Below are 16486 nucleotides of genomic sequence, written 5' to 3' on the forward strand. Positions count from 1 at the left end.
ATCTTTGGATTAGAAAACAACTGCCGTTCCTTCCCCCTTGTTCAAAGACTACCAGTCCTGTGCACACTTTGCCTTTATTTCCAGACTAGCAGGAGAAAAGGTATAATCCAGGTAGCAGTTTTCACACCTAAGATGTCTTGTGAATCCTTATTAGCACCCAGGAAGGTGGTACTGCTTTCAAGTCTAGAAGTCAGACCTAGATTTGAATCCCTGGCTCTGCCACTAGATAGAAATGTAGAAAGTCAGGAAAGGTCCTGATCATTTCTGGGTCTCTCTTTGGCTGTAAACAGAAATCATAAAGCCTCCATATAGAATAGACAAGGTCTGTAATAATAATATATTTCAAATGCGTAGCAGTGATAGGCATGTAACAGATTCTAGAAAAACAGTTATTTTTACAACTGACCCAGAGCTAGATTTGAGGTCTCTGATGAAAAAGAAAAGAATAAATATAATCCATTTACATTTTAGCTGGAAGTGGATTCATACAGAGGTTTGTGTTCCAGGTGGACAATCTATTCATCTAGCCTCGGGAGGAGAAATATTCCCAAACCCTACACTAACATATAGGGCTAAAGAGGCTTTCCCCCTAGGCTTCATTCCAGATAATGGGCCACCCTGGTAAGGCCTCCTGAAGCTAACAGGCTTCTTCCTCTGTGTCTATCTAATATATTCTAGGAATTATAGAAAAAAGTTCAAAATCTCTATGTTTTTTAATATCTTACATGCCCTGTAGGAAGAACACTATTTAAGGATGAGAAATTGTCCTCAGTACTTCATATAACACGTATACTGGTATTAAACAACCACCACCACCGAACAAACAGCTATCCTTAGAGGGAAACCACCGACTATACAATAAGAGGAGAAAAACCAGACAAGGATTTTAAAACTTAATTCCACCCAAACCATCACAGACAGACCAGGAAAATACAGCATTTAGCAATGAGAAAATAACTACTGGGCTTGAACAAAGCACTAGTTTTATTAGTGTACCCTAATGCACTGAAAACAGCATACAAGAAGCTTCTCTTTCCGTTACATACCTACTTTGAGTTATTTCTATTTTATCTACTAGATATTATATTTTTTTGTCCTTATAAAAATGGTCTTTTTAAGATTCAAAAAACTTGGCAATTTGGCATGTATGCTCATTGGCTGTTGTCAAGGATTTTGGAAAAATTAAGATGTAAAGGAAGAGAAAAAGGGTCTCATTAATTTGGGCCTAGTAATTAGGAATCTGTTATACTACTTTACAATGGGCTAAGCTTAAGTTTATTTTTATATTACTTTTCCTTAATAGATAATGAGCCAAGAATTGCAAAAACAAATACTCAGATAAAATAAGACAAACAGTATGTTCAAAGAATTCTGAAATTCTTCTAGTTTTACTTATGATGTCCTATGTGTCAGCCACACATTCTGGACAAACTGGTCTCACTGTTCTCTAAATGCGCAGATTATTTTCTTACCTCTGTGTCTTTGCCAATGGTCTTTCTTTGGAATGCCCCTCCACCCTCCACCCCACATACCTACCTTCTCAAATTCTACCCTTCTTTTAAAACCCAGCTCAGGTGATACCTCCTCCAATAAAGCCTCCCCTAATCTCTTCTGATGCCAGAAATTCTCCCCCTCCTCAGCAGCCAGAGAGAAGGGAGACATGGATGAAGCACTAATAGCTGGTGAAATGTCTTCTTAAGGGAGTAGTAACCCAAGACGGCAAAATACCAACTACCTTCATATCAGCTTCCAGAATCAAATGAACAACGCCAGTACCTCAAATTCAATTTAGAATATACCACAAGAGAATTTAGACAAGGCTTTATGCCAATATAGTATATTCTGCAAAGGATTACACATTATACAATATACATCTGTAGGCATTATACACACATGCATAATACACATTTTGAAGAGATACTGATGTTCTGCAATACAGAAGCTTTTAAAAAAAACTAAGCAAAAACAAGACAAAATTAAAACAAACCAACAAAAAAGTAAACTACTGTCCTAAATTCAAAGCTAAAATCTCCTTTTCTGGGGAACAAAAATAAGAGTTTAGTGTCTTTAAGAGCATTTAAAGACAGTTGGGGTTGATTAGTTACTATTCTTATTCGGAAGGGGTTAGAATTGTTATTCACAGAAAAAGGCAACACTGGTTATCTTAATTCTCAATCTGCGACTGTTCAAATGGCTTTGTGAAGTCTAGTATAAAGTAATAAACTAACCATATAGAACTATAATTCAGTTATCTCTAGCAGAGGATAAAGGAATAGAGGGTCACATCTAATACTATAACCTAATACTCTGAGCTACTAAAAGAAACTCAAAATACTGTAACTGGATACAGAAACAATCTGCTTACATTTCAGATCAGGGCCATTCAGAGGGTCAGAAAGACTTAATATTAATACAGCCTAACAAGAAAACACTATAGCACCAAAAGTCCATGAGACAGATGATCTCAAACTTCAGTGTTCACTAATGACCTCTGAAGCTAGACAAAAAGGAAGCTGGGGACTACATGTGAGAACAGCCTGAATCATGATGACATGGAGCGCCACTGGTGAGACAAGAGAGACACGTGTAACTTCTAACCCAGTAGCTGACTACTTTTCCTGGCCACTGGGTACGTTTTGTACCTTCTCTCCTGTAAATCCTCCAATGGCACATGCCTTTTGGCAGTTTCTCTGTGTATCTGACTTTCCTTCCAGAGGTAGAGTCACTTACAGCTAAATCCACAGGGATCCTCTCTCATTTTCTTTGGGTGCAACAAGAGAAAACTATTTCACTAGTTAGCTTTTTCAATGGCCTTTTAGATCATTGTAACAAATTCTTTGAGTGGTATGTGAGGCTAACCCATCTTAAACATTATTCCAGAGCTAACAGTGAGGTAGATTATAAATATAAGCACAATTTTTTAAAATGTGTTCTTTTTGGACAAAATTGTTCTCTCCTTTGAGAACCCCTGCTGTTGGCTAAAGCTTTTATAAGTGAAAGATGTTTATCCATGGCCATTCATTATTTCATGTAACACATTTTATTAAGTCCTATGAAGTTCAAGGCATTATTATAAACAGTATAAAGCAGTGGACAAATAAGAGCTCTATTCTCATCTAATGGAGCGAATTAAAAACAAATACATAATAGTTTCAGACACTGGTAAGTTCTATGAAAACAAAACAAAACAAGACAAAGAGCTTAACTGTGATTTTGGGGTAACAGTGCCCCTTTAGAAAGGGAAGCAGGGAAGTCAGAGGAAATTCTCAGCTATGAGCTGAAGCCATGTCAAGATCTAGAGAAAGACCTAGGCAGGGGGAGTGGTGAGTGCTGAGGCACAAATGAGTCTGACTTGTTCCAGGAACAGAAAGTCCGCCGGTGGAGCTGGGGCACAGTAAGAATGGGGAAGTGCGGTAACAGGTGAGGTTGGAGATGCAAGCCAGAGTCAGAGCAAGCAGGGTCTGAGACGCCTCAGGGAAAAGTGGAGATTTTATTCTAGGTACAGTAGAAAGCCACTGGAAAGATGTAAGCAAGAAAAGGGATTTATGTTTTTAAAGGCTTAACTCTGGCTTTAGTATAAATGAGAGATTATATACAAACAGATGCTTAGTAAGAATAATTTGATGATGGAAATTTAGGGTAGATAAACACAGCTTATTTGCTTTAACTTGACATTAAATAATGAATGGCTAAGAGAGTACCGACCTCCACTCCCTGCCCAAGGGAAAATAAAAAAAAAAAAAAAGAGCTAGCTGCCTGACTTTTGCTGTAGACTGGCTTTAAAAAAAGTATTCAATCCAAATTAAGGAGCAGCAGTTCTGAAACCATTCTGTATTTCTGAGATCCCTAAAAAAAGGCACATTTTTCTTGCTCAACCTACCTTACCACTTGCAGGTCTAAAAATCAGAAGGACAGCCTCAACTATGATCTCTAAAAGAGGCTTTTAATTTCAGTAAAGTCTCCATAATTTGCAGCTACTAAACTTCTCTCAGATAGTTAATACAAAGAAGTTGAATCTTAGCTCCTCTGAATGTATGTGATAAGATGATTAATGATGTAAATAAAATTATAAAAGGAACAGTATAACCAGAAAAGAATTTTAAATCTGTAGAAAACATCTATCTACAAATCAACCTTTGATAAATTAGCTGGACATTGAGCTCATCATTGTTGTTTCCTTCTAAGAACTTCCTGAGTATCCGAGTTTAGACTACCACAGACACTTTAAAGCAATAAAATTCTACATTGCTTTTAAGAATCTACAATTCACATTCTTCACTAGCTGATAGGAATTCCTTTTTTTCAGTTTGAGCTAGTAAGCAATTATTAGTGTAAGAAAATGTAATACATAATCATACCTCCACTTTAATTCTCTTCGGGGATAACTCATCTCTTTCTCCACATTTTGATCTGAGGGGGATGAGAGAGAGAGAAAAACTTGAGAAGGTAATAAATTTTTTCAAAAGGCATCTCAATCTATAAGCTTCCACCAAAACATATAACCCTGAAACTCTGATACCAGAAATAAGACATTCATAATGAACATTAAAATAATGAAAAAGAGACTTTTCATCACTTCTAGGTTAACATTAGGGAAACAGGCAGACACAATTATATTACACATTTTAAAAAGCCACCACCTAAGAACTCCTCACACAGAGAGTACTCAGTAAGTACGCAATAGGTGTTACATAAAGAAAAAGGAAAAAATCAGAGAGGACTGTATTCCATGATATTCCTTCATGGATAAGTACAATTTAGGATAAAATGACAAAAATGATCATTTAAGATGAATGCCTAAGGTTACATGACATTAAAATACATTTTGTCTATCAAAACTATAGATGCGTTTTCCCTTTACCCAGGGATCCCTCTGCTGGGAATCTATCCCACAGAAGCATCTACACATACATGAAATACTACTGCCAATTAAACTATGGCCAGCCATAAATTTTAAGTTATACCTCAATATAAAAGATGTTAAAGTGTGGAAAAATACATCTCAAAATCAACAAAATATGGTATGTATTATGTTATTTACTGTGGTATTATTTATAATGACAAAAGAATAGAAACAACTCATAAACAACAGGGTCCTACTGTACAACACAGGAAACTATAGTCAGTAGCTTGTAATAACCTAGGATGAAAAAGAACCTGAAAAAGAATGCATATATATACATATAACTGAATCACTATGCTACACACCAGAAACTAACACAACATTATAAATCAACTATACTTTAATAAAAATAGAATAGAAACAACTCAAGTACCCACCAATAGGGAACTGGTTAAATGAATCATAGTATATCTACACAATGCAATATCATGGGGCTGTAAAAAAAAATAATAATGAAGAAGATGTGTATGTACTAATATAGCAAGATCTCCAAGACGTTGAAACAAAATATAGAATAATGCAGACATTAATTCATTAATGTAACATTAATTCATTAGTGCTTCTTGGAAAAAAAAAGGTAAAAGTGGGCAACTGTATTTGTTTGCATGTACAGAAGCAAACACTAAAAGAATAAAAAAGAAACTAATAAAAATTACCTACACTGAGGAAGGGAATGACGTAAAAAGAGACAGGAATGGGAATGCAACTTTTCTGCACTACCTCTTTACATAGTTTTGGCTTCTAAATAATGTAAAACTGTTGTGTATTTTAAAATTATTTAACTTAAGGAAAGAAATATAAATATAAATAAAAACTACAAAAACCAGCTAAAAATTTTTGAAAGCAATTGCCTCTGGGGCATGGTATTCAGAAGAAGGAAGGGGGATGGAGCAGGGGAACCACTAAGTTTCATGATAAGCCTTATGTACTATATGACTTCTTAAATCATGTACATGCATTACTTTTATTAAAGAAAATTATTTAAATAAAGCAGTCAGAAAGAAAATTTTGTAAAATACAGCAAAGAAAATAGAAAATCACAAAATCAGTCCTTGATTAACTCAGAAAATCTTATAAATAATCCTATAATATTGCTGTATATTCTTACCCCTGTTCATTTAGTCTGCATAATTTTACTTGTTGCCAGTTTGTAAACACGTGGGCTCTTGAGACAGGGTAGAAAATGAAGTTGCTGTGAGTTGGGGAAAATAATGGTGACGATAGCAAGTGCCTGTAATAGTGTTTTTCAAACTGGAATATGCCCAAGAATCATGTGGGATGCTTGTGAAAGTTTGGATTCTAAGGCCCCATCCCCACAGAACGTAATTTACTGGAGCTGGGAAGGGTGCTCAAGATGTGGTTCTTTGCACACACACTTAGTTACTCTAAAGCATCTACTCAGAGAAGCAGTGGCACAGCTGACGGTGCACTGCAAATCAGGGTCCATGTGGAACCAAGTGAACAAAATCAAAATGGTCCTTTACCTGCAGGCAATGCTTAGGGTTCAAGTGAGGATAAGATGAAGAATAATATGGTGTGTTTACGTTAAATTTTAAAACCATCACTGCTTTTCAAAATGAGGTTTTTAATTTCAAATGCACGTTCCATATTCCACTTGCTAGAAGTCTAGTATTTTCCAATTTTCCCTTAAATACTAGGCAAAGGAGTCTTTTTATCTATTTAGCTAATCTCACTAGATCACAAATACCTTGCAAAAGGAAACATTCTGCTTCCTCAGAAAGTCCAACAAGTTCACAAAGTTTGTAGGGTAAACAAATAAGTCCATAAAGTGCTGACTGACTAAATCCCATCATCATGCTCAAAACCAAAGCAAGAATGTCTAAAACCACTACCAGAGCAATGCTGGTGCTAGGCAACTATCTTTCAGAAGACAGACAGACAAAAGACTAACCAAAACAACAAAAACCACACCAGCAATGTTTTGAAAAGCCACTTCACTGTTTAATTTTATAGAACTATAATCAGACTTCTGCTTTGTCAGATATTGCTTATATTCTATCAATGGATGGTGTTTCAAGCTCTACTTCTATCAAGCAATGCAAAAATACTGCCAATTAATTAAACACTTACTTGGTGGTTCTGTATGTATATTTATAGGTGACTTCACGAGAAATCTGCCTGGCCAGGGCAAAAAGTTCATCTCTTCTTGTCAGCAGGGCATTATCCTTCACACAGAGCTGAGCAGCTGCTTCATTAACAGTAAGCTGCATGTCCAAGTAAAGTAATTTTTGTAAAAATTATAAACATTTTTATTTCATCAATATGGAAAATGTTTCACTTAATAAAACTGTCACATCATTATATAATGCAATCATAATTAACGAAAATCAGGATAGTCTTTACTCCTAATTAGTCCTACTGCCTAATTTCAGGAGAAAATCAAATAATTTACCATCTCTCAGAACTCAAACTGATCTAAGTAGTCATCTTGGTTTTATTTATTTATATGGTTTATTTATTTTTGTTTAGGTAGGAGAGATCATAGAAAATAAGCAAAACAGAGAGTTAAAAAAAATGTTCTGCATCTCATTTTTCTTATGAAAAACCCAAGGGATCTGATTATATGATATGGTGATATTTCCTTATCTAAAAGTAAGGATACATGGTCTGACAGATTTTTTTTTAATGTGAACTGATATGAAAATTCTTAGGAAAGAAATACTAAATGATTTTAGTTAAAAACTTATCAAATCACTTAGTAAAAGACAGTTTTCACAAATTAGGGCTATAATGGAAAAATCAAGATCTTAGAGTCACTTGATCTCTAAAATTCATCTAACTCTACTCTTTCATGTAAGTGTTAAATACTGCCAGTATAGAGCTGCTAGTTGACCAAACACCATATGCTAAAATTTAAAATAGAAAATGTTATCCTAAATTCAAAATCTATCATTTGTTTAACAAACTAGAAAATGTTTTTCACATAATTTTGTGAAATACAGACATGTAATCTCCTTTTTTTCATTTACGTATGCTGCATTTTTTTACTTTTCACATACTAAGGCAGAGACTTGGCTTCTTTACATCAGTACCTGGCATGGGTTGTATGAGCAATAAATATTGGCTGACTGATGATTATTACAAATAGACTTCTTAGTCACAGAATATACTAAATCTTAAGAGTATATATCTTACCAAATTACTTTTCACAAAAGTTGCTCCAAATCTTAATGCTAACAACAATTATAAGGAGAGTTAGTTCATTTCCCAGAATCTTGACCAACACTGACCAGCTTTTACTATCTAAAAGCTTTACCAATTTGATGTGTTCTCAATGATATTTGGCTATAATTTGCATTTCTTTGGCTATAAAACTGAAACTTTTCCTTATGTTTTTGACTTATTTTAAAATCTGCTTGCTCATGGCAACTGCCTGTTTCTTCTACTGCACTATTTTGTTTTTTAAGGACTTGAGGAATTTGTTATGTATTAAGAGCATTAACTCTTCGTCATATGTAGTGGTGGTGTTTTTAATTTTTTCATAGTTGTCATTAGCCTTATAGTTTTGTTTTGGGTGCCATGCACAGAAACTCTCTTCTCATCCTATTACATATAAATGCTGTCCTATAATTAGTCTAATGGGTTCTTTTTTCCACAAGTTTATTTACCACCTAGAATGCATTATGGTATGTGACATATAGCGTGATACAGGTATCTAACATCCTCCTCCCCAGATTTCCTACTGTGAGTTCCACTAGCTTATATGCAGGCAAATATAGGCATACCTCATTTTATCGCCTTCACTTTACTGCACTTTGCAGATAGTGATTTTTATAGATTGAAGGTTTGTGGCACCCCTGTGTTGTCAGATGAGATGATGGTTAGCATTTTTTTAGCAATAAAGTATTTTAATTAAGGTATGTAGATTTTTTTAGACATAATGCCATTGCACATTTAATACACTACAGTATAGTGTGAATATAACTTTTACATGCACTGGGAAACCAAAAATTCATGTGTCTCACTTGACTGCAGTGGTTTGGAACCAAACCTTCAGTATCTCCCAGGTATGCCTTAATGTGGCTACTGGTGACAAGGTTACAATAAGCCCAGGCTTCCTATTTTAAACCCATAGCTGAATATAAAAGCATAATAGGAAGAACTTATTTTCAGCCTTCTCCTCTTCTCCTAAAGAATCATCAACAGATCAATTTCTTACCTGAGTGCTTTTGAAAGGCATACTGTTTTGGGAGTTAAAAGTTAAAATACACTTCAAAGAATAATTTCCTAAATAAATTAACTTCAATTTCAGCTTCGTGGAAGCTACAATGACCTTAAAAGACCCTTCTCAAGTTGCTTTTTATGTAGCTGTGTCTTTTTTGTACTCATAAATCTAAATTAGTATAGAGAGCTTCCGATTGTCGGTAAGATATTTTAATTGACATTTCAGAGGTACCAGTTCCTGTACAACCACAGAAAACAACTTTTCAACATTAACTGAAAACAATGTTCTAGTATTCCTTCCATCATCCTACCAGAAACCAAGAAAAACAAACAAAACACATTCTTTGTTACTGAATTCAAGCTCCAACGGACCAAAAATGTAGACTGAACTCACCAAGCCCTCAGGGAGCCTTCTGGTAGAAAACTTGGGCCTGAAGAAATACTGAAAGCTCACCCCAAGTTGTAAGAAGAAGCTGATTCATCAAGCTTCCTTCTCAAAAATATATTTTCTGTAAATATTTTCTAGATTTCATACTCCCAGTTGCTAATAATTAAATCAATAACTAGTATGATCTATTTTAAAAAGAAAAATGATACAAATACTCCAAAATAGTCATTCAGGTAAGCACCAAGCTAACTTCTAAAAAATTCTAAGTTTCTAGTTTTGTTATAACTATAATTCTCCCTCATTGGTTTACTTACCTCCTCTTTTCATGACTGAAAATACCAAAATTCCATTTATACCTTCATTTATACCTTATAAAAATTTCTTAAAGTTAGCTTTCTATCATTTACAACTAGACTTAAAAATTTTCTTTACTGATAGTTAAAATTATTATAATCTTTAACGAATGATTGTAACTTTTGATTAAGTTTCAAGTAAGTGTTACCATAAAAATACTGTATGAATGCTGTGTGATAGGCAGGCTCCAAAGGCAATCAAGACTTTCACTTCCAGCACAGGGAGGGCTGGGTACCATGACTGCCCCCAGTCACAGAAAACTAAAAATGTTGGATAAAATAGAAAGGGAAAACATCCTAAATTGATGCAGTGCTAAAATCATTGATGAATGAGCCAGCATGACAGTAAGAACTATTCAGGCCAAAATGAATAAAGATAGTATCTCAAAGTTTGAGATTTGCAAATACTAACTAATATATATAAAATAGATAAACAACAAGCTCCTACTGTATAGCACAGTGGGGTGTGGAAGGACAGAGTTTGGCATCAGCAGACCTTCATTAAGAAAACTCTACATGATGCACCTCAGGCTAAAGGAAACAAATTCCAGGTGGTAAATCTGAGATAAAAAGAGGGAGAAGGGAAGAAATGCAAAATAAAATAAAGGAAATAAGTTCAAAACATCAGTCATTATAATAAATGTAAATGGACCAAATGCTGCAGTTAAAATACAAAGAAAGTAAGACTGGATTTTTTAAAAATCCAACTGTTTGTATTTACAAGAGCTGTATCTAAAACAGATTCAGAAGGACTAAAAGGATGGAAAAAAGATGTAACAAGTAATTATTAACAAAAAGAAAGCACATGTATTTATACTAATATCAAACAAAATAGGTTTTTAAAACAAAACACATTATTAAAGATTAATAAAGTTACTGCATAACACAAAGACAAATAGACAATTCCACAATCACAGTAAGTAACTTAACACACAACACTTAAAAAATCTTTCTCTCATTTTATACAGTCAAGTGAAGGAATGAGAAATTATCATAACACCTAAAAGGTACTGAATAGTACCTTCTTTCCCTTAATTCCCTCAGGATTTCATAATTTCCACCAAGCAAGCTCTTGGACGGTTACTAGTTTGAAGAAAGCATCCTCATTCATAAACTTCTATCCTAAACTATATTACTGGACCAGATTCACACACTTGAGTTACAAGTAACAAGTGGTATGGTCTAAGTTAAGTTTCAAAAACAAAAGCCACATTTCCCAAAGCCCCCACCTCCACACCTCAGCCCACTAGCATTCATTTTGAGTGTCCCCTTATTTGGGAAACCCACAATGGTCTCATTACTGCAATACCACCTGTGCCTATTTCTCCAAAGAAGCAAAGAGCCTCTGAGCAAAAGCCAAGTGTGAAATAATTCATTTTGGATTTTTTTTTAAGTAAGTTAGGACTTTTTTTTTTTTTTTTTTTTTAGTGAGGTTGATCGGGTTTATTAAAGTCATCTCTTTAACACACTTTTACTTTAATAAAAATAAGGTCTTTTGAGTCAACTTTGTGTTTCATCTGCTATGTCTTAAAAATGAAAACTGACTTAAAATATGAAACTAAAACTGCCTACATGTTTTGCCCCTTGTTTCCTACTAATGACAACCGTTAATAGCCTTTTAGTAGATTCCTCTGTTGGTTCATAAGTTATGAAAGTATCAAAGTGTATAGAAATTATAATGCTACCTGTATTTCTAGATCTACTCACAAGTTCTAGTGAGACTCTGTTATTGTATAGCAACAATACATAACAGTTATAAAAGGATATGCCCAAAATAGATCAAATCACAGAAACCCTGTGATTAATTTTGGTAACCAATTCTCTCATATTAAGCACCAGTATTCATTCATACCTAAAATAATTTACTTAAAAATATCAAATGGTGAAACTGCTGAAAACAAAACACACAAAAATCAGCCAGTGATAGTAATTAGAACACAGGAAAAAATTTCATTTACAATCACATCCTTTTTATATCTATTAGTATATCCTATACAAGTGAAATAAATTTAATATGGATGATATAGACATTTAATATACATACATAATACACAGTATTTGACCTAATAATAAATATGCAAAACTTATGAATAAAGAACTATAAAATTAGTAAGGAATATAAAAGATCTACATAAGTAAATGCACATTACTATCTTACTGTATGGGAGCCTTCATTATTGTAAATATATCAATTTTTTTCCTAGTTTATACCTTTAAGGCTTTTCTAGTCAAAATACCAACAGAAATTTTGGGGAAATTTGACAAAGGGGCACTTGCATTTCCAGATATTAAAATATATTATTTAGCTACAGCACATTAAAGTAACTCTATACTGGTGAGGGAATAGAGAATCAGACTAATGAAATCATATTGGACAAGATCAATGGGTATTACTACATAAAATTAAACTTCCACATGGCAACCAGTCTGAAAGGTCAAAGGACAAATGATAATCTGGGAAAATGCTTACAACATAAAACAAAACGAATATCCTTAAAATATAAAAAGTTCTTACCAATATTTTAAAGGTAAGACAAAAAACCCCAACATTAAAACAAAGGGTATGAATATAAAACTGGATGTCAAATATATGTAAAGATACTCATCTTCACTAAGGAAAGTTAACTTGAGCAATGAAAAATTTTCATCTCTTAGACTGACAAGGATTAAAAATAATAAACATAATATTAGCAAGAGCATGCAGAAAAGGACACTCATATATGATAGTGGAAATGTAAATTGTTGCAGCTTTTTTAGAAGGCAATTTAGCAGCTACTAAAATATTAAACCTACATATTCTTTGATCCCATTAGTTTACATGTTGAAATCATTCTATAGGAAAACATGCACAGGCCTATAAAGGTATATTCGTATAATGTTCATGTACCACCATATGTAAAATTTAAAAAATGGAAATAACCTAAATGACATTAAAAGTGAATGGCTAAGATAAATAACAACACAGTCATACTGTGGAATATAGTGTAGCCCATAAATGAATAAAGTAGCTCTATATGTACTCACTTGAAAATAATAGTATATGTACTTTGAATATATTGTTACATTTTTTAAAAAAGGAATTTGGAGAAGTGTGCAAAATATGATCCCATATTTGTGTATGTAAAGAAAAGTATTTGGAAGTTTACAGATTCAATTATTTTACATCCTTTTGTAATGACTGAATACTTTTCAGTAAGTGTATATTCTTTTTTGTACTAAAGTACAAGTCTGGGAGGAAGATCTAATGTTTCTAACATGAAATACTGCATTCAACTGAAAATTTTTTTCAAGAATTTATTTCTTTCTTATAAATGATAAATGGCTATAATCTTTAGCTACGAAATGACTTTTTAAACTGTTGAAAGGCATTTATTTTTCAAGCATTTATTGGGTACATTAGACTGAATATATAAAAATGAATAGGCCATTATCTTTGCCTTGAAGAATCTCAAAGTATACTGTGAGGGACAGGCCAGTATTTATAAGTACAGTAAAGTGTTGAAGCTGAAGTCACTATGACAGTAGTCTATATAGGGATAAAAATGGAAAAGAAAGGTCATTCCACTTGGGGGGAAATATATCAGAAAAGACTTAAGCTGACGCTTGGACTAAATCTTAAAGATGATGTGTTGGCCAGATGGATGAGAAAATGCAAACGAGGCAGGCATATCTGCATTCTTCTACTTAAGCAAAGTATTTCTGGATAGATGCTACCAAGGTAAAATGATGAGAATTTTTAATATCAAATGTCAAGCCAAAACAATATTAAAAGCTATAATAATTCTTCTAATACTTATCTAATATAATTTTGTCTTCTATGCTAGCTGAAAATCACTTTAAGATCCGGTTATTTATTACAAAATTTTTTTTTCTTAAAATAACTGTCTACAAAAATGATTTTTCAATGAATGGCTTTATTTAAAATCTCATTGTATTTCTTAATTAAAGGGCAAACTGCCTCATAAACGCAGACTCTGTGCTGTCATTGCTTAAATTCTGGTAATTTTTCTTAAAGTCACCTTACACTGTAGATCCAAAGCTCAACATGTTTGAGTTCAACACAAAAATACCCTAACACAATTATATGGTCTGTTTTCACAAAAGAGTTATATTTTACTAACACCTAAATGTTTTTAATTCTGTTTTCAGGGAGTGTATCTCCTTAGTTGACAACGATTACCAAACTTATCTCTAAGAAGAAAAACAACACGCTACACACAAAGAAAAACGTGGGCTTTTTACCTCATGAAGTGTGAGATGTTTCCCATCCTTTCTCTTTGAGTCAAATCTGCCATATATTGCACTGTATTTTCGAATTTCCTCCTCTTTGTGTGGATCGTCATCACTCATCTCAAAGATGTGACCAATCATTTTCGCCAACTTCTTGTTGGTTTTTAGCAGCTCTTTCACTTCATTCAAGTCACTTTTCGGCAGCGTGGGGGCCATTCGCTCCACACACTCAGCTACAGAGAGCGCAGCAGCGGCATCCAACGCCTCGCTACTTTCTTTTGGGGAAGCTGGGGAGCCGAGGTCAGCTGGGGAGAGGCTGTGCTCGCTCTCGGTGGCATGGTGGCCTTGCCAGAGTCTGGACTCACCAATACCCTGCAGTGCTAAGCTCCCCACCACGTCTGATTTCCCCTGTCCCAAGCTCTGCACACAGGTGGTGGCAGCACACTTGGGGATTTTTAAATGAGGTTCCCGGGCGCTGCTATTCCTTTCATAACTGCTGCAGGATATTCCCAGCCACGTTGGTGATCCCTCTGGTAATTTATAGATGGGTATGCTACTAACAGGCAGGGATGTCAGCGGCTGATTGAAAAGGCCAGGGTTTGTAACCCAGTCTCTCAAAGCCTTCTGTAGCCTTCTAACATGAAGGGGCTTGCTGGCCATGCCCACGAGTGCCATGATTTCCAAAAATTCCTCTTCTCCAGCTTCACAGAGTTGCTGGACATCATCGCCACCTTGCTGGATAAAGGCATCAAAATAAGAAAGCAGATTGGCTTTTTGTAATATTCTATACAGCTGCAACTCCCCCAGGGTTCTGGGTAAGGCCGTGGCCATTACTGTGGATGGGTTTAACCTGAAAAAGAGAGGAAACACTCATCACATTTGCTCTAAACTTCTTACACCTATTTGTTAGGCCCGACGGGATTTAAGATTGCAGTATGGGAAGAAGAAAAACAAGGAGTATTTGCATAGCAACTGACTGTTAAGGAAGCATTCTCTCTATGCCTAAGTTATGTTATTTTACCCTCCTAACAATCCTAAGAGTCAGTGTTCAGTAATTGTCTTCATTTTAAAGATAAAATATACAGGCTCAAAGAAGATGAGAAATTTGCCTGAGATCACACAACCAGCTAAGCAGAAGGCTAGGGACTCAAACCAAGGTTCACAGGGTTCTCTGTCTCATTTTTGACTTTTCACCTTGCTGTTTCCATAGTGTGGACACAGAGGTGAAATGAAGGATAATCAAATTCAGAAGAGGGTAAAAAGTATATTATTCCACCATTCACTGTGTCAGACCATATGATAAACACTTTATGTTACATTATGTCTAATCCTCACAACAGTCCTCTGAGATAGGTATAGTTAATTCCCATTTTACAAAGAAAAATTAGCAAGATCAGTCTGGAAGGCAGAGGAACAGAGATTTCAGTATGAATTGCTGGTGAGAAGATAGAAGGTGGTATATTTAGGAACTGAGAAAAAATAGGCAGGAAAAATTCAGACAAATAAATGACAAGACCTGGTGATCACTGAGTGTAAGTGATGAAAAAAGAGGAAATGGTTACCATTTTTTTTTAACACTTTCTGTGGTTCAAGTAATAGATGACTACAGGATTACATGTGTGAGAGTCTAGAACTGCGACAGGCATTGGGGACACAGAAAATCAGGGATGAAGGGATTCCCTTTCAAACATAGGGCACTTGAACATGGTACCAGGTAGAATGCTTAAGTAGAACTGCCCTGTGTGAAAAGTAACAGACTGGAGCCTAAGTGTATCTCAGGGTTAGAGATACAGGATGAAACCAGGGACAGAGAAGCAGCAGAGCCTAAGACAGAGCCAAGGGGGTAATACTTTCACAGCCCAAGCAAGGCAGAGAAACCTGCCTTTAAAGAGACAGAACAAGACCCAGCAAATTAGTTCTTGACCTCCTTGTAGCCTTTAAAAGTTATTCACAGTTGCCTGGAGACCTCCCACATACAAAGAGGAGTTGGCCAAGTACTTCTATTTAAGAGAAACAAGTAAACTTGTGATCAGTGCACCCTTAGGATTAAAAGGACCCTACAGCCGTCTAAGGAGAAAATTATAGAAGGCCAGAAGAATACATACATCAGAGGAAAACGGAAGGTCTACTCAACTCAAAATAGTAAGGAGCAATTGTTAATTGGAAGATAAGGCAGGCATCCCTGAAGACCAGATCACCAAGCCTGGGACTTTTGCTTTATGCCATCTATCAGAATGCTACACAAAATTCCAGTCTCAGTCATCCCATCCAAGGAGAAGGCCTTTCTCTACCACCCTAAGGACTGACTGCTGGGAAGCCCCACTCCTAAAACCTCTGTGTCATCCACCATCTGCTTTCATCAACTAGTGACCTCCTCAAATTTTATGGCTCTTTATTTTATAAAGGCATTACCAGGTGACCTGATGG

At 35.0% G+C, this 16486-nt stretch overlaps 2 protein-coding genes across 9 annotated transcripts in view; one reads left to right on the forward strand and one right to left on the reverse strand.

Moving 5' to 3' along the window:
- The window catches only part of NEMP2 (nuclear envelope integral membrane protein 2), a 299564-nt gene that overhangs the window by 154972 nt on the left and 128106 nt on the right, over positions 1-16486 (forward strand). The gene's annotated exons all lie outside the window — the stretch shown is intronic.
- Positions 1-16486, reverse strand: part of NAB1 (NGFI-A binding protein 1) — a 38693-nt gene that overhangs the window by 13075 nt on the left and 9132 nt on the right. For 4 of the 6 annotated variants that reach the window (XM_032480168.1, XM_032480167.1, XM_032480172.1 and 1 more), the window contains exons 2-4: positions 14072-14794; positions 6995-7128; positions 4359-4410 (exon numbers count right to left, since the gene is read on the reverse strand). In XM_032480168.1, coding sequence (XP_032336059.1) covers positions 4359-4410; positions 6995-7128; positions 14072-14794 — 909 coding nt within the window. Of the gene's footprint in view, positions 1-4358; positions 4411-6994; positions 7129-14071; positions 14910-16486 lie in introns of all 6 variants that reach the window. The other 2 variants (XM_032480170.1, XM_032480169.1) reach the window with 1 other exon arrangement.

Source organism: Camelus ferus, chromosome 5 (assembly GCF_009834535.1).
Source record: "Camelus ferus isolate YT-003-E chromosome 5, BCGSAC_Cfer_1.0, whole genome shotgun sequence".
NCBI classification, from domain to species: Eukaryota; Metazoa; Chordata; class Mammalia; order Artiodactyla; family Camelidae; genus Camelus; species Camelus ferus.